We start from the raw sequence: 21,847 nt of genomic DNA, 5'->3' as shown, positions 1-21,847 counted from the left end.
TAGGAAATGCTCTATGGCATCAAGATGTTTGTTCCGGAACTTGATGGTCTAGACATGGCGGCGGGAGCCGCATCCTTTGACGTAGATAAACATTCTAATGTTTTGCAGAACTTACAAAAGAGACGAGACAGTCTTGCAAAGGAACACTTGCCCTCCACGTCTGAAGCTGCGTTGCAGATTCCGGTAGTCGGCTGGCTACCCAAAGCTGGAGAACTTGTCTTCGAGAAGATAAACAAGAAATAATTTGGGCCTTCCTATTGAGCTCCAGTAGCCGTGCTTGGTGTGCAGGGTACAATAACAGTCATTTTACCTCCTCTTCCTGGATGAAAGGGGAACAGGTACATTTCAATTGACAATGTCAAACCACACAGGGTGGCCGGTTCTCCATAGTAGGACGCCTGTGATTTCATGTTCAGCAATGGTGCAACACTTTGATTCAATAAAGGACGACAGGATCCAGGGCCAAAATAACATGCTGGTGATACCCTTAATGACACTGAATATACTTACCCCACTGTCTTATCTATGCCTGATTTGGAGACCCGTGTGGCTAATCAATCCCATTTTTCATTTGACACTGGCTCTTCCACATCCAAGTCCCCTCAAAAATTTCGATTTTTCCTACCTGGTTTAAAAAAAAAAATTTTGATTCCTCCTTGGACTTACATTTGGCTGGTGGTTATTTAAATTTTTTTGTTCATGTCCATAGGATTTGTGGTGTATATTTTCCGTTTTATCAATGGACACTACGTTCAAAAAAGAACTTCAATTAGAATGATTGATGGAACTTTGGCTCCCCACTCCTCGTCACACATCATGAAGAGGGACCAGACATTTGTGAATATAACTGCTTGGCCCGTTTTAGATGGGATTGTATGGGATGCTGTAAAGTTCAAGATTCATGGTCCCACAGAGGTTATTAATGTTCCCAATGTACTCCGTGTTTCTATGGGGGATGTGGTTAAACAAAATATTTGCTCTGATGATTGGGACATTAAAGCTGTAGAGGCTTTGTTTTCTGATTTGAAATATTATGCTGCTTTCGATGCTGAAGATTTATATTTGGAATCTGCGAATTATGGTGATTTGTACTGTTACCAGCATTTTGGCAATCACTTTCTGCATAAGACAAATTCATTTAGAAATGTGGTTAACTACACACAGTGGGAGCACTGTCCCGCACCAGTGGACGGCAGTTCGAAAACATTTTTGAAAAAGTTTGCCTATTTTACTGATTTTGATCAATCAAACCCTAATGCATTTTATTTTAAGTTGACTGAAAAGTCCTATTCCAAGGTTAGACTTACTCTCACTAAATTACTGTATTCAAAGTCCTTTATTGACCAGTTGGCTGTTGGGGGCTATGATCTGTGGAAAGATACTATGGATCTTAAATCTGTTTGGGGGTTCTAAAAGTTGGCAAGTGCAAGGCACTGAGGCTTTGCACCATGCATGTCTCATCCCAAACCATATGTTGTTTCTGAATGACACTATTTCACAAACCACCTGCTTTGGATTGGCTACTTCTAAAAAACTAAATGCTCCTTCATTTCCTGATTTGGATGAGTTTCCCCAGGACGACAAATAGAAGTGGAAGAGGTGGAAAAAAGCAACCAAATATCCCGGACCAACTCATCGATAGTGCATTGCACCGAATTCTGGGCATTTTGCATTTGCCGGCCGTGGCAAACAGTTCTGTGGGAATCCCAGATGCTGAAAATATGAGAGTAGTGCCTGAGAGTGGAGTTCCCATCCGTGTACTTGTTGGTGTAACCTGCTGAGCAAGACCACCAGATCATTGTCCATGCCGGAAATGTGTTGAATAAACAGACGTACTCTGTGATTTATCACCCTGCGCTAGATGCTCTGTGCTACACTGGCAAGCTGGACGGCCATCAGCTCCAGGAGATTGATGTGAAACTTTTGCTGGGCAGAGGTCCGCTGACCTTGAACAGTGAGAGGATTGAGATGCGCTCCCCAACCTGTGAGTGAGACGTCTCTGGTGATGGTCTTTTGCAGAAGTGGGTCCAGGAAGAATCGCCCGCAACAGATTGTTTGCATTCCACCGCTGCAAAGAGCAATGTGTGCAGTCCCAAACTAACACTAGGTCCTGTAGGTGACCCTCTGCTTGAGACCACTGTGCCGCTAGGCACTCCTGTAATGGGCGCATGTGGAGTCTGTCATTAGGGGCAATAGCTATGCAAGAGGCCATCATACCTAATAAAAGCATCACAGTTCTGACTATCACCTGATGATCTGGCTGAAAAAAGAGGCAGAGGGTTTTGGAAGGCTTGTACTCTTGCTGGACAGGGATAGGCTTGTCTGCCTCGTCCCCAAAAGACAGGGCTGTACTTGATGGGATTTGGCCAGAATGATGGTGAAACCCAGACTGCAAGGTGTGCGCTAAGCAGAGTTGCTGCATGGCGCGCTTGATCAGCCAGTTGTCTAGGAATGGGAACATGTGAATGCGGCTCCTCCCGAGATGAGCTGCCACCACGGCTAGGAATTTGGTAAAGACCCTTGGAGCTGTGGTAACTCTGAAGGGTAGTACTTTGAATTGATAATTATGTCCACTTACCACAAACCTTCGGTATCTCTGATGTGCTGGGTGGATGGGTATGTGGAAATAGGCACCCTTCAGATCTAGGGTGGTCATTAAATCACCTTTCTGCAGTAATGGTATGCGGTCCGGTACATTCACCTTGTGAAAGTGCTCCAATAATGTGTTTGCTGAGAGGCCTAAAATCGAGGATGGGCCCGAGAGAGCCACCGTTTTTGGTTTCAAGTACAGGGAATATACCCCATTTTCATGGTGTTGAGGCAGAACTGGCTCTATGACCCCCTTTGTCTGGCTGGGCCTGTGCCACCTCATGAAAAAGTTGCAAATGTTCTTTGGATAGATTGTGTTGTCGAAGGGGATATTTGGTGGTGTTTGTGTGAGTTCCAGGCAATACCTCTGTTGAATGATATCTAGAACTCAACTGTCTGAGGTGAAGTCCTAACAGCGAGCTATAAATCCCATTTATCTTCCCTTGACAGGTGTTGCGTGATCGGGTGAAGTGAGAATCGAAAAGCGTCACTGTTTTAGGAGTATAGTCCCGTTTGGGCCTGCACACTTGCCGTTGTTCCTGCCGTACCCACCCCTATAGTAACCTCACGAGGTGGATTGTTGTGTTGGCCTAGTGAAGGTGGTATAGGTATCAGTAGGAGGGGTATTGGGTGCACCACGAAATTGTATGCGCCAAAAAGGAACCTCAGGGTGGCAGTGTTTGTAGTGTAACCATGGCTTTGGGTGTATTACTCTCCTTTATTATTTCAAGCATCTCATCGAGTGGAGGGCCAAAGAGATGCTGACCATCAAATGGTACATTCAGGAGGTGTTGCTGGACCTCAGGCTTAACCCATGAAATGTGCAGTCATGCATGGTGGCGCGAGAGGATACTAGTGTAAATGCTGCATCAGGCTGTGTCCGTGGGCATCCAGAGCACTGGGGATATAGGTACTGGAAATAACATTTCCTTCTGCTACTAACTGCTGCCCCTTCTTGCAGTACTGGGCGATGTTTTACCAAGTACGCCATTGGATACCAATGGACACGCTCATATCAGGAGAGTAAGCCAATGGACTAGTGTGTCGCTGACTGCGCCGCCACTCTCTTGCCTTCAGCATCTATCTTCTTCCTTTCCCAGTCAGGAGGGGACCCATCACCACTGCCTTGTGATTTAGCGCGTTTCCTGCCAGAATAAACCACCAGTCAGGGGGTAGTTGCCCACGAATGTATAGAGGGGTGCGGGCGAGGTCTTAAGCTTTCTCTATTCTAGGTGCGATAACACTTCCCTTAATTGGTTCCTTGAACATCTCTGAGGCATGTTTGAAAAGCTCCCTTAAGCATGGGAAGGTACTGTAGAGAGTGTTTGGTAGAGGAAAGGGTTGCCTCTAGGAAATCATCCTCCTCTTGCTGTACAAGGAGCTCTATGGTGTGCACAGTGGCAGCCTTATGTAGAACCTCATGGTATGAAGTAACAATATCTGAGTAAAGGGTTTAGCAGGGTATAGAAAGCTGGCTCTGTATATGGTATGCCACTAGGTGGTTATACCGTGCACACAGTCCAAAGATTCCCCCAGAAGTGTACAGGGCTCAATGTAAATCCAAAGTGCTCTATTAGTGGTATCGTGGGCGAGCCGCCTTAGGCCTAATAAAGAGGAGTGTAAGACATTTATTGCACACACATTAACCAATAACTGATACACAACTCAAAAAGGAGATCCATACCAATTTTATCAAAATAAGCTTTGTTTGAGTTTAATTTTAAGACCAAGATCTTCATAAAAAGGTAAGTATGTTTTTCCGGAAATGTACTTTAGTCTTTTAGTTCAATGTTACTCTATGAAGGAAAGCAACAATGTGGTTTCACAGGTAAGTATTCAACTTGCAGTTCCAATCTCCAGGGTGTTCGATCAGCAGAGGGCAAGGTTCAGGTAAGCACAAGGTCTACACCACCAGTGGCGCAGGGGCAGCCGGGTGCAGAGGTCAAATTCGCAGATAGACCCAATGCATTTTAATGGAGACTGCGGGTGCTTGCGTCATGCTGCTTGCAGGTAAGTAGATCGGTTGCAGGGGACCAAGCATCAGGGGTTAGAGCAAGAACGGGGTGGGCCACAAGGCAGCACCAAACATAACCCACCAGCGGCACAGGGTGCAAATTCAGCGTCAGGTAGCCCAATGCTTTTCAATGGAGAAACTCGTTTGAACAAACAGGCCGCAGGCGTCGAACCAGGGGCTGCACGAAGGAAACCATTGACTGCGGAGGTAAGTTGAGGTGTTGAGGGTCATAGGGACATGGTCGGTCAAGCTCCCCAGGGCCCAAGGGCTTCGGGTGCAGGGGTGTACTTAGACATTGGATTATTCTTATCAAAGGCAGTCGGGGGGAGCCTTCGGATTCACACAGCAGGCGTTGTCGTGGAGTCCAGGAAGGATTAGCCAGCGCTGGACTTGAACTCAGGATCTCTTGGGATCCTGTTCTGGATCGGTGGGCCACCTGGACACAGTCAGGAGGCATCGAGTGCAGAGTTGGCAGGACTCGTGGATCCTGAGGGCACCAGAGTCCTTTGTGTGCCCTCGGCCTGGTTGCCCCCTCGCTCCCCGCCTGCTGCCTGCCACTTACCTGCTGCCTGCCTGCCTGCTGCCGATCCAGCCCGGCGCCCCAGCCGCCGCAGGGCCGGCCGCCTGGATTTCGCGCCGGTTTTTGACGCGACCCCGCCCCCCGCCTACCGATAGGCCCACGCGCTCCCCGCCTCCCGCCTGACCCGCCCTCCCGGATCCCTTCTTAAGGGGACACCGACCCCATACTTGCAGCGACCACTGTGCCCTCGGCCGGGTTGCCCCCTCGCTCCCCGCCTGCTGCCTGCCACTTACCTGCTGCCTGCCTGCCTGCTGCCGATCCATCCCGGCGCCCCAGCCGCCGCAGGGCCGCCCGCCTTGATCGCCGATCCAGCCCGGCGCCCCAGCCGCCGCAGGGCCGGCCGCCTGGATTTCGCGCCGGTTTTTGACGCGACCCCGCCCCCCCGCCTACCGATAGGCCCACGCGCTCCCCGCCTCCCGCCTGACCCGCCCGGATCCCTTCTTAAGGGGACACCGACCCCATACTTGCAGCGACCACTGTGCCCTCGGCCTGGTTGCCCCCTCGCTCCCCGCCTGCTGCCTGCCACTTACCTGCTGCCTGCCTGCCTGCTGCCGATCCATCCCGGCGCCCCAGCCGCCGCCCGCCTTGATCGCCGATCCAGCCCGGCGCCCCAGCCGCCGCAGGGCCGGCCGCCTGGATTTCGCGCCGGTTTTTGACGCGACACCGCCCCCCCCGCCTACCGATAGGCCCACGCGTTCCCCGCCTCCCGCCTGACCCGCCCTCCCGGATCCCTTCTTATGACACCCCCTCAGCGACCGCGCAGCGGACGCGCGAGCACCAAATGAGCGCCGAAGGTGCGCCAAAGGTAAGCCAGTCTGCGCCCGTCCGCGCCTGGACCGCGCCCAGTGCCAGGACCCCTGGCCCCCGCAGATCCCAGCCCACCCGCCGGACGTACGACGCCGCCACCCTCATCGCACTCAACGACGGACGAGCCCCGGGATGCTACCGTGCCACCCCGAGGCGCTCCCACGGACCCTTCTGCTGCACCGCCTGCAAGTTCACCTGCATCCGGACCTGCCTCGCACCAGCACCCGCCAAGACGAACACCAGCACCAACCACCTCAAGTGCATCCTGCTCAACACCCGCTCAGTCCACAGACACGCCATCGAACTCTGGAACCTCATCGACACCACAGCTCCTGACGTTGCCTTCCTCACGGAGACCTGGATGAACGCCTCTTCAGCGCCCGACATCGCCATCGCCATCCCGGACGGCTACAAGATCATCCGGAGGGACCGCACCGCCAACCAGATGGGAGGAGGCATCGCCATCATCCACAGGGACACCATCCGCATCACAACCCACACCGACGACATCCTGACTACCGCCGAACACCTACACTTCCAGATCCACACCGACCCGAAGACCACCCTCAGAGGCACCCTGATCTACCGACCCCCGGGACCACGCACACAATTCAGCGAGGACATCGCCGACTTCGTCAGCCCGCATGCCCTCCCCTCCGCTGACTACATCCTCCTGTGGGACCTCAACTTCCACCTGGAGAACAACAACGACCGCAACACCACCACCCTGCTCGACAACCTCGCCAACCTCGGACTCAAGCAGCTGGTGACCACCCCCACCCACCTCGCCGGAAACACACTCGACGCCGTCTTCTCATCCTGCAAAGACATCGCCTTCAGCCACGCCACAGGACTCCACTGGACGGACCACAGCTGCGTCCACTTCACCTTCAGAAGAACGACGATCCACCACCACCAGCAACAGGTCGCCCGCAGAAACTGGAGCAAGATCACAGTCGACCAGCTCGCCGCTTCCCTGAGCCAGCACCCTCCCGCCAGCTCAGCGAACCCCAGCCAGGCCGCCGACAACCTCACGAAGTGGATCAGCAACTGCGCGGACGAACTCGCCCCACTGAAGACCCCGCCCAGCAGACCCGGCAGCAAGAAGGCCCCATGGTTCACCGACGAACTCAAGAGCTCCAAGAAGAACTGCCGAGCCCTCGAGAAAGCCTGGAGAAGGGAGCCAACACCGGACAACATGACCACCCTCAAGCTTGCCACCCGGAAGCACCACCAGCTGATCCGCAACACCAAGAAAACTGCATTCAAGGACCGACTGGACAACAACGCACACAACTGCAAGGAACTCTTCAACATCGTGAAAGAGCTCTCCAACCCCAACGCCGGAAACAACAACATCACCCCATCGCAAGAACTCTGCAACTCCCTCGCCTCCTACTTCCACAACAAGATCGCGGACATACACAACAGCTTCAACACCCAACCGACGAACGCCACGTCCGACTCAACCGAACCACCGCCCCCCACCACCACCCTCCGCGCCTGGACTACTATCAGCACCGAAGACACCGTCCGCACGATGAACTCCATCCACTCCGGATCTCCGACCGACCCTTGCCCTCACCACGTCTTCAACAAAGCCGACGCTGTCATCGCACCCCACCTGCGGGACATCATCAACACCTCATTCGACACCGCCACCTTCCCTGAGAGCTGGAAGCACGCCGAACTCAGCGCTCTACTCAAGAAACCAACAGCGGACCCCACCGAACTGAAGAATTACCGCCCCATCTCGCTCCTCCCGTTTCCAGCCAAAGTCATCGAGAAGACAGTCAACAAGCAACTGGCCGCCTTCCTCGAGACGAACGGATCCCTCGACCCCTCACAGTCTGGCTTCCGAGCCAACCACAGCACCGAGACCGCCCTCATCGCGGCCACCGATGACATCCGAACCCTGATGGATAACGGAGAAACAGCGGCCCTCATCCTCCTAGACCTCTCCGCGGCCTTCGACACCGTCTGCCACCGCACCCTAGTGCAGCGCCTCTACAACGTCGGAATCCAGGAGAAGGCACTGGAATGGATCATCTCCTTCCTCGACGGAAGAACCCAGAGAGTCCGCCTACCTCCGTACAAATCAAAGGCCACCGAAGTCATCTGCGGCGTACCCCAAGGATCCTCGCTGAGCCCAACCCTCTTCAACGTCTACATGAGCCCCCTCGCGGCCATCGCACGCCAACACAACCTGAACATCATCTCCTACGCCGACGATACCCAGCTGATCCTCTCCCTTACCAACGACCCCGCCGCCGCCAGAGCCAACCTTCACGAAGGAATGAAAGAAGTAGCCGAGTGGATGTCGACCAGCCGCCTGAAGCTGAACTCGGACAAGACGGAAGTCCTCATCCTGGGATCCTCGCCCTCCGCCTGGGACGACTCCTGGTGGCCCCCCGCCCTGGGAACTGCACCCAAACCGACAGACCACGCACGCAACCTGGGCTTCATCCTGGACTCCTCCCTCTCCATGACCAAGCAAGTCAACGCAGTCTCCTCGTCGTGCTTCAACATCCTGCGCATGCTACGGAAAATCTTCCGGTGGATCCCCACCGAGACCAGGAAGACTGTCACCCAGGCCCTCGTCACCAGCCGACTGGACTACGGCAACGCCCTCTACGCCGGAACCACCGCCAAGCTCCAGAAGAGACTCCAAAGGATCCAGAACGCCTCGGCCAGACTCATCCTCGACATCCCACGACACAGCCACATCTCCGGACACCTAAGAGACCTGCACTGGCTCCCGGTCAACAAGAGAATCACCTTCCGTCTCCTCACCCACGCACACAAAGCCCTACACGATCAAGGCCCGAGCTACCTCAACAACCGCATCAACTTCTACGCTCCCAAACGACACCTCCGATCAGCCAGTCACGCCCTCGCCACCGTCCCCCGCATCCGAAGAACGACAACAGGAGGAAGGTCCTTCTCCTACCTGGCTGCCAAGACCTGGAACTCCCTCCCGACCGACCTGCACCTGACCCAAGACCACCTCGCCTTCAGGAAGAAGCTCAAGACCTGGCTGTTCGGGCAGTAGCAGCACCCCCCCCCCCCCCTAGCGCCTTGAGACCCTCCGGGTAAGTAGAGCGCTCTATAAATGTCTATGATTGATTGATTGATTGTGTGATGGCCTCCTCAAAAGTCAATTTCCTCTCATGGGGAACTGAGTCCTTCAGCACATGTGGAGGTTGAGCCAGAATCCTGCCAGTGCCTGGTTCAATATGGATGCGTTGCTGCAGAGCATTAAGGTGTTCCAGCAGCTGGTCAAGGATTAACGGTCAGTAGTCATCCGAAGCGGCAGAGGAGGACTGTGATGGAACATAAGAGGGTCACCTTGGACGACCTTGATATGCGCTCCAAATGCTTCTGCTCTCGTCGAGACCATGTCAAATTGAAGCCCAGACCGTTGCTCGGCCTGACACTTATGGGGTACCCTCTAGCTGAAGAGAGATAATCGAATACATGTGACCAGGTGAGACTACGTATTACACAAAATTCGGTGTATATGGCTACCAATCTTTGACGGGCAGTATAACTGTCTGTTTCCTGTGTACACATTATTTTTATGTTCTTTATGCAGAGTGACTATTTGCAATTTCGGCACTGACTAATGCCCATTGAACCCCGATGTGGGTCAAACAGAAGACAGAAACATGTTGACACAATATTAGGAGTATATTTGTTGCTAACCCCTAGTCCTCTTAGTGTTTAATCCTGCCCCAGGACATAGCACAATGAAGTCTTTTGGTGTCCTGGAGACAGTTTTAACATTTTTCACAGTTACTTTTTCATTTTTGCACTCTGCCCCTCACTCACAGTGTTTTTTGGTCCCCTCTTAAAAACAAACAAATAAAACACCTCAGCTCCTCTTCCATCTTTTTTGGAGAGTTGAAGCCCACACTGGGGACCGTGCGGCCCCAGTGTGAGGAGGGAACCCTATGATGAAGCATGTCACCTTCGGGTGAGTAAGGGTTCTCGTCCTTAAAAAGGGATAACCCTACTTTTCACAACACTCTAGGTTTTTTCTCTTGACAGGAGTTAATGCAACTGTGCCTATAGTTTGGTTAAGACCGCATCTAGTGTGAGTAATCAATCTGCTCCGAGGGTCTCAGCGATGAACTTGACTTTGGCTATGAATACTTCCTTGCAAGTTGTCTCAGCTCCAAAATCTTATGCTCTGCACTATACCAGTCCACTGGTGTCAGAGGTTGCGGCACCAAAGCGGTAGATGAGACTTTGAGGAGGACTGTGCCACAGAGTGTGGAGAAGGCGTTGTGTCCGACTCGGTCTGTCGGTGCCGACCAAGGCCAGAAGGCAGAGGAGCGCCAGAGGCCTCGTAGGCGGCACAAGAGCTTGAGATTGGAGCCTCTATGATGTGAGCACTGGAGTAGAAGTACTCACTGTAGTTTTCTTTCGACGCCTCCCGACGGAGGCTCTTCTCACTTGACATCCGTCTCAGAGTCAATGCTTTCCGATCACCTCTATTTCAATGCCTGAAGCATCCACCTTTTTGATATCCGACCCCTCTTACTCACTGAGGAGGTCTTAGGTATCTTCCTCCTCTCGGCTGCAGAGGTGACTAGCTCGTCTGGTCTGAAGAGCCTTTTTGTTACAGAACGCAAGGTATGCTGAACAACAGTCTTCAGAGTGCTCGAAGGACAGCAAAGATTGCACACTTTGTGGAGGTCTGACCTCAGGTACTTGGTGTGGCAAGTAGGACAGAAACGGAATGGAGTCCTTTTTATCATGGGGACATTCTCGACCCGGACAGTGGGAGGTGAGAAGTTGATGACCGGCACAGAGTTGAAAAGGTGTGCAACGATGTAGACTTATGAGAATGCAGGATTATTTGGTACAACTGGCGAGGAAACTGATCCAAGGGCCCAGTGAGAACATGACACTGCGTCAAACCGGAGCTCACATTTACACGCCTGAACCAGACTGCGGAGAAAAACATAGTAACAATGGAGTCCATGCCCAGAACCACTGGGTGGAGTCACTAAGTCCTGTGACTCTAAAAGACTTCTTTTGAAGAAAAGCAAGTTGTAGACGTCCACGCCCAACACTAGGTGGCGAAATGTTACACAGCATGTGTATCTACAGCTACATGTCTCAAACAGATTGTTACTTATGATGCAGTCTTTTTACGAGAAACAATGGCACTTCAAATTGAGTGCATGATGATCCAAGCAGGTGAACCAGTTCAAGTGGTGGCTTCAAATAGGGTATGTTTATCAAACACTCATTAATGAATTTTATTACAACAAGACATGAAGTACGAGTTACTTACCTTCGGTTAACAACGTATCTGGTAGAGACGATTCTAGCCACAGATTCCTTAAGGTAGAATTATTTGTAAGCGTGAGATTGAACCCAGAAAACATTTTGCCCAGCATCCCTGTGCGCCAAGGGGGGGGGCAGCATCAGTAACTCCGCCCCTACGTAGTCTGCGTAGGTGACGTCAGCGAGGTCACGTAAGTTCCACCCTGGCGCGCCTACGTTAGTTTTCTTCTGAGAACTTTTCCGCGCCACAACGCCGAGCCATCAGACAAAACTGTGACATCATGGGAACAGTACAGAAACAGTGTGTGCGAAAGAGCAGAAACATAGAAAAGGAATAGTGAGGAACAACACCATAAGGGGCAGTACAGACACTGCAGCACTTAAGGGCAGGGAGAAAAATGAAGAACAGCACCGCCCTGATCAGCAACCCTGCCAGTACGGAAATAGCCCCCCTAGAGACAAATGAAAAAATGTCATGATAACACGTAGCAGGACTACAATCCCAATCAAGAAAAATGAAGGGGAACCAGTCCGGGACAAACCAGGAACGACAAACCCCCAGAACAGTCCCAGAGCAGAATGTGACATCCCTATAAGGAACAAGGGCAGAGGCCCGGCCAAAAGACCTAAACCCAGAGGACAGTAGAGAAGTATAGGGGCCAGAACCGCAAACACTGAAAGGGAAAAGAGGAAGGGGGAGGGGGGTGGGGGGGATGTAGCCCCAATCTGGAGCAACCGAAGCGTATAACCTATTCTCCAATGACCAAAGGGAGGAATCGGGACAGTAACAGGACGACATTCTGCCAAAAAAAAGAGCGAAAGAATGCACTCACAGAAGACATAGCCGCTCACAGGGAGGCGAGAGGAGGAGACCAAGCCAAAGGTCCTCGCAGAACGGGGAGGAAGTGCAGGTCGTGAAGGAATCTGCAGCTAGAATTGTCTCTACCAGATACATCGTTACCGAAGGTAAGTAACTCGTACATCTGATAGATACTACTAGCCGCAGAATCCGTAACGTAGAATCGATACCCTAGCCATACCCAAGGGGGAGGAGAGTCTGCGAGAGGACCCCACCAGCCTGGACATAAAAGAGAGTCCCACAGGGGATGAGGCCAACGGACAGGGTAAAGAACCCTGTCTCCCTAGGCAAGGGGAACCCCTGCAACCAGAAGACCCCCAAACCCAGAGGGGAGGTGGGAAGACGAGAAGAGAGGCAGCCCGCCGTCAAGCGGCAGGAGAACGAGGGCAAGGTGAAAGGAGGCCAAAGAGCCCCACACCCATTCAAGGTACCAAGAATCTCCACCAGGAGCCCCAGGCCCAAGCAATGAAGAGGAGCATCTAGGAAGAAGAGCAACCCAGGACATGGGAAGCCGCTTAGGAAAAACTTTCCGCTGCAGAGGAAAAACAGAAAAGACCTGCGGAGAACCCGCAGATGGCTTGCCAATAAGAACAGCAGAAGGCCTAATCTCAGGGCCAACACGGCTCAGCAAAAGCCAAAAAAATCACAAACCAAAAAGGGGGCCGGGCCAACAGCACCACAGTCCCAACCAAGGACTGGAATGCACAGAAATCACACAGAACACACACAGGGGGGACGCGCCCCCAACAGAAGAACACCTCCCAATTTCGGAGGAGGAGGAGGTCGAAGTCCCGCCAAGAACCTCCGAATGGCAGAGTCCCCAGGGGCGTGGAAAAAAAAGAGCGCCATCAAAAGGAAGGTCCACCAGCCATTCTCAAATGTTCTCTGGGAACACACTGTCCCGAAGCCAGGCATGTCGACGAAGTGCGACTGAAGAAGCCATGGCACGATCAAGTACCTCCGAGATGTCCAGAGCGGAGCGAAGAATAAACGCCGCCAGCTCCCGGCCATCTAACACATGGTGCCTCAGATTAACACAGGCACCCTCCTGAGAAGCGGCAGACATAAGGGACTCCGCCAAGTCTCACAAGCGAGATGTGGCCCTAGCCAAAACACACAGAGTGTTAAGGGCCCTCCGAGCCCCACTGGTAGAGGCGAACATATTGCACCTCCAGGAGTCAAGCCAGCGGGTCTCACGTGATGGGGATACAACAGCGGAGGCAGAGAGGGGAAGGCATTCTGCAAAAGAGGGCCCCTGGTAGAAGGGTTGAGGGAAAGACACACAGGATCAAGCGGCGCCGGATGGTGGCGGTGCAGAAGGTGTTGGGGCACCGGGTCCCCGTGGCGGGGCAGCCCCAAGTCCCCAGAAGAGAAGAATGGAGCAAACCCTCAAAGGGAAGCAGCAGCTCCCTACCACCAGAACCTTGATGGAGGACTTATAGAAGATGATCTGCATGGAAATGGGCAGCAGGATCACCCATGCGCAAAATTTCCACAGCCTTGGAACCAGCGCGAGCAAAGGCAGCACCCACCTCCGTAGAGCCCTGCGGTGGAGAAAACAGCTCCTCAGTAGGAGACGGCTGCAAGCTAAGGCGGCCGTCCCCCAAGCCAACAGGAGGAAGAAAGGGCCAGGTCAGAAAAGGAGGAAGAGGGACTGAGGAGTGGGGAGCCTCCGGCGAAGACCGCAACTGCGGTGACGGCAAGGAGCTGTTCTTAGACGAAGTAGGGGAAAAGCCACAATGCGGCGGCCCGTCTCCGGCGAGGATGACACCAGCAAGCGCCGAACCTATGGAGAAGAGGAGGCGTCTGAGGACGAGTCAACGGCTTGACTTCGGCCAGGCGCCGTAGAGTCCGAAATCTAAGGCAGGACATAGTCATCCGACGCTAAGGGAGACGCCGGAACAACCTCCGCCACAGCGCTCGGCACAGGAGGCTAGGGCTGCGCCGGAGCCAGGGCAGCGAAGGAACAGCGCCAGAAGGGCTTCGACCCGACCTCCAACGAGGCAACCACCCGAGTGGAGGAGCGAGCGGGACCCGGGGTGGGACGAGCGGACCCCGGCCAGCCTCGGCCCGTGACGGGACGAGAAGGGCCCTCCGCCAGCCCTTGTGGCGCCGCCAGGGCCAGCAGCCGCCCGCGCCTTAGCGGAGTCATCTCGGACGAGGCCACCGCCTGTCCCCAGGGCCGCTCAGGGATGTGACCTGAGCCCCGGCGAACTCCCATGACACCACAGGGACTCCCGCAGGAGTTTGCGGCGAAGCACAGGCGCCGTGGCCCAGAGGGCAGCACACCAACGGAACCACATCCTCCGAACCTGGATGCGAGCCAGTCGCCGGCGATGCCGGAGGGCCCCGCATACGGCAAGGGATCCGCAGATGTCAAAGCAGGGGAAAGAGGATGAGGAGAAGCCAGCGAGGCCTGCAAGGCCGCCGCATATGTCTCCATCTGGGCTCTAGACACCCCACACCAGGAAACGACAGATAGGGGGCGACACGCGGGCCACACCACCCGCGGAGAGCCCACGCCCCCAACAGGCCGGGAACCAGCCCTCGGGGACAAGCTGCGACACTTACCGACAGGTTAGCGATGCCCTTGCGGCCTGGGAGAAGGCTGATGTCGAAGACGGAGGCGGCATTCCTGAAACCCTCGGCAGGGGCCGGGCATGGTGACGCCGCCGTCCTGGACATGCGGGCTGAGAGAAGTTTCATTCGGCGCTCCCACTGGGACTTCGGTTTCATCTGCTGGCATGCCTCACAATCGGTAGAGTCGTGGTTTTCTCCCAAACACCACAATGCAGATGGGGTGAGGATACGTCGCCGACATCTGTCGATTGTTCAACTTGAGGTGCTGCCTAGTCGCAGGGAGGTGGAAGAGGTACTCCTGGAATCGACAGCTGTATCAAGGCAGCCACTTAAACTGGTCTCCTGGAACATAGCCGGAGTCACAAAAAACCTGAGGGACCCAGACTGGGCTAACTATATCGATTCCTTCGACCTCTGCATGTTACAGGAGACCTGGACAGTTGGCATTCCTCATAGACTGGGTTATAAGACTTATGGAATTGGTGCTGTTCCGTCTAGGAGTGGAAGGCCCTCGGGTGGTTTAATAACCTGGGTGAAAGTATATCTAAGGGCGAAAGTCGAGGTGGTGGATGTGAATTCCCCAGATATATTAGTATTAAAAATCTCTGTACGAGAAGGGAAAAACCTATTTTTAATAAATATATATAATAGGCCATCACCCGCAACAAGAGAATCACCAATACTATCTAAATTAGATTACTTCCTAAGTCATCTGGATGTCAGGGAGGATTTTATTATCATGGCCGGCGATATAAATTGTAACTATGAGCCAGTTATGGGTCTTGGTGATATCTTTGAAGAAGAAGACCAGGCGAATAGAATCCCCGCCATGCATAATGTTAAATCAGTTAAATGTACAACTTTGGCTCTCCAAATGACTAAAATATGTACAGAATACTGCCTTAGGGCTTGTAATGGACGGTTACCGTCTGACAGCGTGAAGAAGCCTACCTTTTGTAGGAAGGAGTACAAAAGTAATATAGATTTTGTTATTGCTTCCATACCAACTTGGGCATACCTCCTTGATATTGAGGTAATAGAGAGACTAGAAAGTGACCATTTTCCCTTAGAACTTAAAATGGAAGCCTCATTGCTGGAGGCTATAGCCTTTTCTATGCCCTTAGAAGGAAGCAATGGTGATACCAACGAGGTCCACATTAGCAATAACAGGCGATCACTAAAATGGCCATTTATATTGGACCACGGCGAAATTGTTGCAGAAATATATACACTTTTCGCATGCATATTTGACCCATATCTAGACTGTATAGCAGATGAGGAAAACAACACCCACTTTAAGACCTTACATCAAAAAATGTTTGATGCTCTCAAACTTTTAGTTACCAAATTGCCTAAAAAAAGTCAACAAAAGATACACAATTTATCCCACAGCAAACCCTGGTATGACAGAGCTTGCAGGGAGTCTAAAAGGGATCTTTTAACAGCGATCAAATCTAAGGTACCCTCAGATATCAAAACAGCTAGGAGCAATTATAAATTAGTACAAAAGGCTTCAAAAATAGTTTGGGAAGAAGAAAAATGGGCTGATATGCTGCTGGCCGCCAAATCTCGCGATAACGTAGCTTTCTGGAGGCTAGTAGCTAATGGAAACCACGTTGGGAGAGTGGTCAAGGACGTCTATTTGGACGAACAAACTTGGGTCATCCATTTTTCCAACTTGTATAAAAAATATGATGAGCTTCCCACTGATATGAATGCCTCAACTGTCGTACTTCGAACAGATTTTCTGGATTTCACTTTAGGTGAAACAGAGCTGGCAATAACCCAAATAAAATCTGGTAAAGCAACAGGGCTAGACAATATTCCCGGAGACTTATATAAACATGATCTAAAAGTATGGGTACCTTATATTAACCACCTGTGCAATATGTTTTCCCGTAACCCAGACTTTCCAGAAAGTTGGAAGGGAGCCGAAATAGTCCTAATTTTTAAAAAAGGAGACAGGATGGACCCCTCCAACTACCGTCCAATTAGTTTAATGGACACACTCCAGAAAATCTATGCACGACATATTCTACTTCGTGTTAATGATTGGCTGGATGAAAATGTAATTTTAACTAGATATCAAGCTGGATTTAGATCCAAAGTCAGTACAATAGATCAAATCTTCCGATTTTGTTGCCTTTACTGGAAATATGTTAAGATCAAAAAGGGTCAACTATATGTCGCATTTGTTGACTTAAGGGCAGCATTCGATTTAGTGCCTCGCAAGTTATTATGGGACGTTTTGAGTGCAGTAGGGATGCCCAACAACTTAATAGTTCAAATCAAGGAGCTTCATAGAGGCAACTTTGCGAGAATCCGTTGGGGCCCTAACGGAGAACTAACCCCAAAAATTCCTATTGAGCGTGGTGTTCGCCAAGGGTGCGTTTTGGCACCTACACTCTTTTCCCTTTTCGTGAATGATATCCCCTCATATCTCGAGGGATGTGAAAATGATTCTCCCAAACTGAATGGCGAAAAGGTAACTTCCCTATTATTTGCAGACGACACTTTGATTTCCCAAACCAAAAGAGGTCTCCAGGCTCTACTGAACTCTTTCAGTGAATACTGCACCAAGAAGGGACTGGAGATAAATGGGAAAAAGACTAAATGTATGGCCCTAAACCCTACTAAATCAGACAAAGGCTGCTTAACTCTTAAAGGAGTAAAACTAGAATCAGTTCCCCACTTTGCATATTTAGGGGTGACACTGGACTCTAAATTTTCCTGTAAGGCCCAGTTGGAAAGAAGCAAAATGACATTTTCCCAGAACGTTAAACCCATTCTCAGGGAACAAAGTCTGAGTACTAGTAAAGCCGTGTCACCGGCGGTTGAACTTTTCAAATTTAAAGTACAGCCAGCAGTGCTCTATGGTGCAGAAATTTGGGGCACTGGGTCCAAGGGCACTTTTAGTGTCCTGGACAATAATTTTATGAGAAGTTTGGTAAGGGTTCCGAGAGGCACACCCCTTGTGCCCCTTCAATTAGACCTAAACCTAAAAAGAACAGACCACCACACTATAATACGCCCATTGTTCCTGTGGGTTAGGCTCTGGCAGGTACCCGAACTACAAGATTACAGGGATGGGCTAAAAGAAATTATGGAGCTTGATAACCTTAAAGTTATCCCGTGGTTTAAACATGTCAAAACTTGGTTTACTAACTTAGGTTTGAAACACTTTTGGGAGAACCCAGATCAATTACCAGCTGACCCGAAACAAATATTAAAAAGGGCCTTCTGGACCTTTATTGCAAACATGATTAAGAGTGCTCCAACTGGCGGTACCCTAGTGACAAAGTTTCTTACTTTCAAGGACGAATCATTATTTGAGACGTTTTTGGATGAAATAGAGCCTCCATTTGCTAAAACTTTGTTCTTAAAATTCAGATATGGTAATCTTAAAATAAGTTCAACCTTGGCAAGATGGGCCAGCGGCCCTAATGGTTCAAATTCAAAGACAGATGAATTTTGCCCTATGTGTGGTAGCCACCAGAAAGAAAATGAGCAACATATCCTCTTTTTCTGCCCTGTATATGCAAAGGCGAGGAAAAGATGGATAAAACCAATTTGCCTAGCGCTAGGCGTGAGATCATGCATACAGGCCTTGAGAATTTTTTCAACCAATACATCACAACCTATAGTATTCAGTGTTAGCAAATTTCTACATTGTATCTATTTCCAAAGGAAAAAACTGGGATATCAATTGTAAACTGGATCAACTCCAGAGATACTTTTTTAGCTATTAGTGGGGGGCCCACTGCTGAACTCTATGGCTGTTTCGGTATCGATTGTTTCTAATATGAAATGTTTTGTTTTTAGTGAATGGTTTTTTTCTGTTCTATGCTGAACAGTTTTATCGTGTTCTTTTTATTGTATGTATATGTATTGTTCTTTTATGGCAACAAAGCCGAAATAAAGAATTTGACTGTCGCGCACAAGATGAGCACGTATTAAAGCCCGATGGCATTCGCACACTGTTCTCACACACATGCAACAAGTGAAAGGGAAAAGGCCCGAAACAGGCCAGGAGCACGATCCGGATCCGCGTTGTACGCGGACGTCAGGGCGGAGTCATGTGAAGCCGTCCCCCAGGCACGCAGGGATGCTGGGCAAAACGTTTTCGGGTCCAGTCTCACGCCTGGGGATAATTCTAAGTTAAGGAATCTCCGGCTAGTAGTCTCTATCAGATGGTTTATGCATCCAGAGAGAAAGCGACAGCAATCTCTCCTTTTATGGCATGAACTTTTGAAAATAAACACAGAAGAGCAATCACCCTACCAATAGGAAAGCGGATGACTTCATAGTAATCTGGTGCCTCAGACTTCTTCACTGGCTCCATGAAAGGCCATGAACTTGGATGTGCCTGCAAAACAAAAGTTGTTCAGATGGAATAAATACAGATTGGCCTACAAGTTATTTCTTTACACCAGAAAAAGTTATGAATTCTGATCAACAACACTTTTTGGGGGAAATTCCCATAAACATCCAAATTGGGGCCTAATTTAGTATAGCAGATTTCCCGACCATCTTGTTTAGAGCGCATTGTGCCTCTGTACAGTTCAAACAGTGGATGGTAAATCTGCTGCTTTACAGTTAGTCCCATATCCACCAATTTCTAAGCAACTATACCAAGAATTAGCCAATTTCTAAGCACTCCCGATTTTTGCAGAAAAATAACTTTGCAATAGGAGTGGGTGTGTGAGGGGGGAGTAGACGAATTAGCTACTAGACTACATGTGATCTTATTTGGCGCTACCGAGGCCACCTCATCCTTTCTTTGCTTTTACAAGACCATGCTAACAAATAAGTGCAGAGGTCCAGATGCAACTTTTATAAGGGCAGCTGAAATGCACTGGTCAAGGTGGGTATGTGAATGTGAAGGGCATTACATCCCTCAAAACATAGGAAGAAATGGAGAACAGACATGGGAGAAGGTGGGACTGAAAGTAGCCACAAAAAATCATCAAGGTCCCCACCATAATAGGCTGGTACATGGCATGCTGCACATTGTAATGGATGAACTTGCAAGAGTACAAAAACCAAACAAACAATGCCATTTACAGAGGCCACGTCTTCCTTCCACTTTGGGACAAAGGAACTGCAAAGTACTAGCAATCTTAGTTCTCTACCATGGGTACACATTAACTTCATAAACACCAAAAACATCTCTACTCATGACCAGGATCCTGGAACACTTTCTAAAAAAGAATCTTTTTTTCCAAAAGATATCTAGCAAGCTAATTCGACCTAGTTGAGATTTCTGAATTCCTCTACTGTGTGCATTGTAAATCCCCATGGTCTGATTCATAAAACCATTTGCACGCCTACATTACACTTTAGTGTACAGATGGCATGTGTTACAAGAATTAATTCACATTTTATAGTTAACAAAAGTGATGCCCTTATGTGATTCACAAACACTTAACTTATACATGTAAGTAAATATGGGATGCTTTTGAAAGATGGTAAACATCTACAATCAGAAACCCTTGAAACGCACATTACTGCCCTAGATATGATTGTCACAGAAAGGATTATACCTCTATCCAACGTGGGAATGTGAACGAACACCCTCAAAACTGATGGAGGTAGGAATATTTCCTATTTTACAAAATGTTACTTTTCTTTAAGTCAGCAGATGCAACTGGATATCCATTGAAGAATGCTAAAATGGTTAATCATTTGCCTAATTGGGAAGTCACAAAAGAATTCCAGAACAACTCCTGGGAAACCATGACTGACAGTTTGACTGGAATACTTTGAAATATATAAAAGACGCATATTTACTTCAAACAGGAGTACATTTGTGATTTTTGTGAAATGAGTGGAGCTGTAAGTCCAAAACTGAACTGACATTTGAGCAGACATTCCTTCAAATGACATGCTTTCAACTGTGGTATTTTTCTGCACTGCGTGAAATGTCTATTTTTATAGTTTGTCTGGAGTCCCTGGAATGCTTTGGAGGTTGCCTTAAATAATCATTTGACAAAGTAAACAAAGATTTGCATCTTTCTCTAGATGAGCTGCTACAGTGCATTAGCAAAAAACACACGTTTACGTTGATTTTCAAGAACGGAGGGTTTCAAAAGAGATGTTCAAATATATACCTTCCAAGTGAGTTATTGAGCACAATTAGCTCCCATGATTTAAATGTATACAGATCCAGCAGAGGGTAGATAATGTACATATTGCATTATCTATCAGACATGAATCTTCAGGTCTAGAAAGCACAGAAATCATCCTTTAGACCTTGGTTATTACTAGAAAGTAAAGGGAGGCCTTTGCTCTTCAGTGATCTGAGCACCCTAACACGATGCACAGTTGTCTTGAACCTGTAGAGATTTTTACTAGTTTTGTGGATGAAATGCATGGAAGAAAGCTTTTGAATTTTAATGCATGACAGATTTGAATAATGAGAATGCCTGTCAAGATGTAGGTTACCATGAAATTGATAACTGGAAAAATAGAGGCTCATTTAAGGGATCTGATCCCTACAAAGTTTGGGTGGCCTTAAAAAGCCATCTGATCTTCAGCTCCTGCTTCTACATTGAGTCAGTCTTCTAGACAGCACATAGGCTCAGATGGTACCTGTGGTCCTTCCTCGTTAAGAGAACAAAGGAAAAAATGGAGGGGGAATGTCACAAATGCGCATTGGAATGATGCAAGTTTGCTGGAGTCAACGTCTTCTTTCACATACTGTGAAACATTTGCTGTCCACTATGGCTCCAAAAGACATTCACCTTGACTCAAGAGGATAGAAGATGGCTAGACGAAGAGCATATTGATTGTAGGCCCTCAGTGTTAAGTCTAGAATCAGCTACGGCCAAAGCACCACTTCATCAAGTGACTTTGGTAACGGAGGTGGACTCGGCATCATCCAAAGCAGTGCAAAAATCTTCTTCTCCCATGCTGGGCATTTTTAGGCTGGATTCCAGAATCTACTGAGTTTGGCAACTGCAGCTTTTACACTGTGACCATTTCGATTTATTTCAAACAATTCACAAACTTTGTGTGTTCAAGGATGAACTTCCCTGTGGGATATGCTTTCTTATTGTAGCTCACTTTTATTTCATCTGCTATTTGTTTATTTTTTCTTGTTATCGGCTCAATGAATGTG

The 21,847-nt window shown here is 49.6% G+C and overlaps 1 protein-coding gene across 1 annotated transcript in view; it reads right to left on the bottom strand.

Moving 5' to 3' along the window:
- KAT2A (lysine acetyltransferase 2A) overlaps positions 1-21,847 on the bottom strand; it is a 156,878-nt gene that overhangs the window by 33,700 nt on the left and 101,331 nt on the right. Inside the window, exon 17 of the mRNA XM_078645408.1 lies at positions 19,009-19,093. Coding sequence (XP_078501534.1) covers positions 19,009-19,093 — 85 coding nt within the window. The remainder of the gene's footprint in view (positions 1-19,008; positions 19,094-21,847) is intronic.

This window comes from Lissotriton helveticus, chromosome 5_1, assembly GCF_964261635.1.
Source record: "Lissotriton helveticus chromosome 5_1, aLisHel1.1, whole genome shotgun sequence".
NCBI classification, from domain to species: Eukaryota; Metazoa; Chordata; class Amphibia; order Caudata; family Salamandridae; genus Lissotriton; species Lissotriton helveticus.
This window is presented reverse-complemented; position numbering and strand designations above follow the sequence as displayed.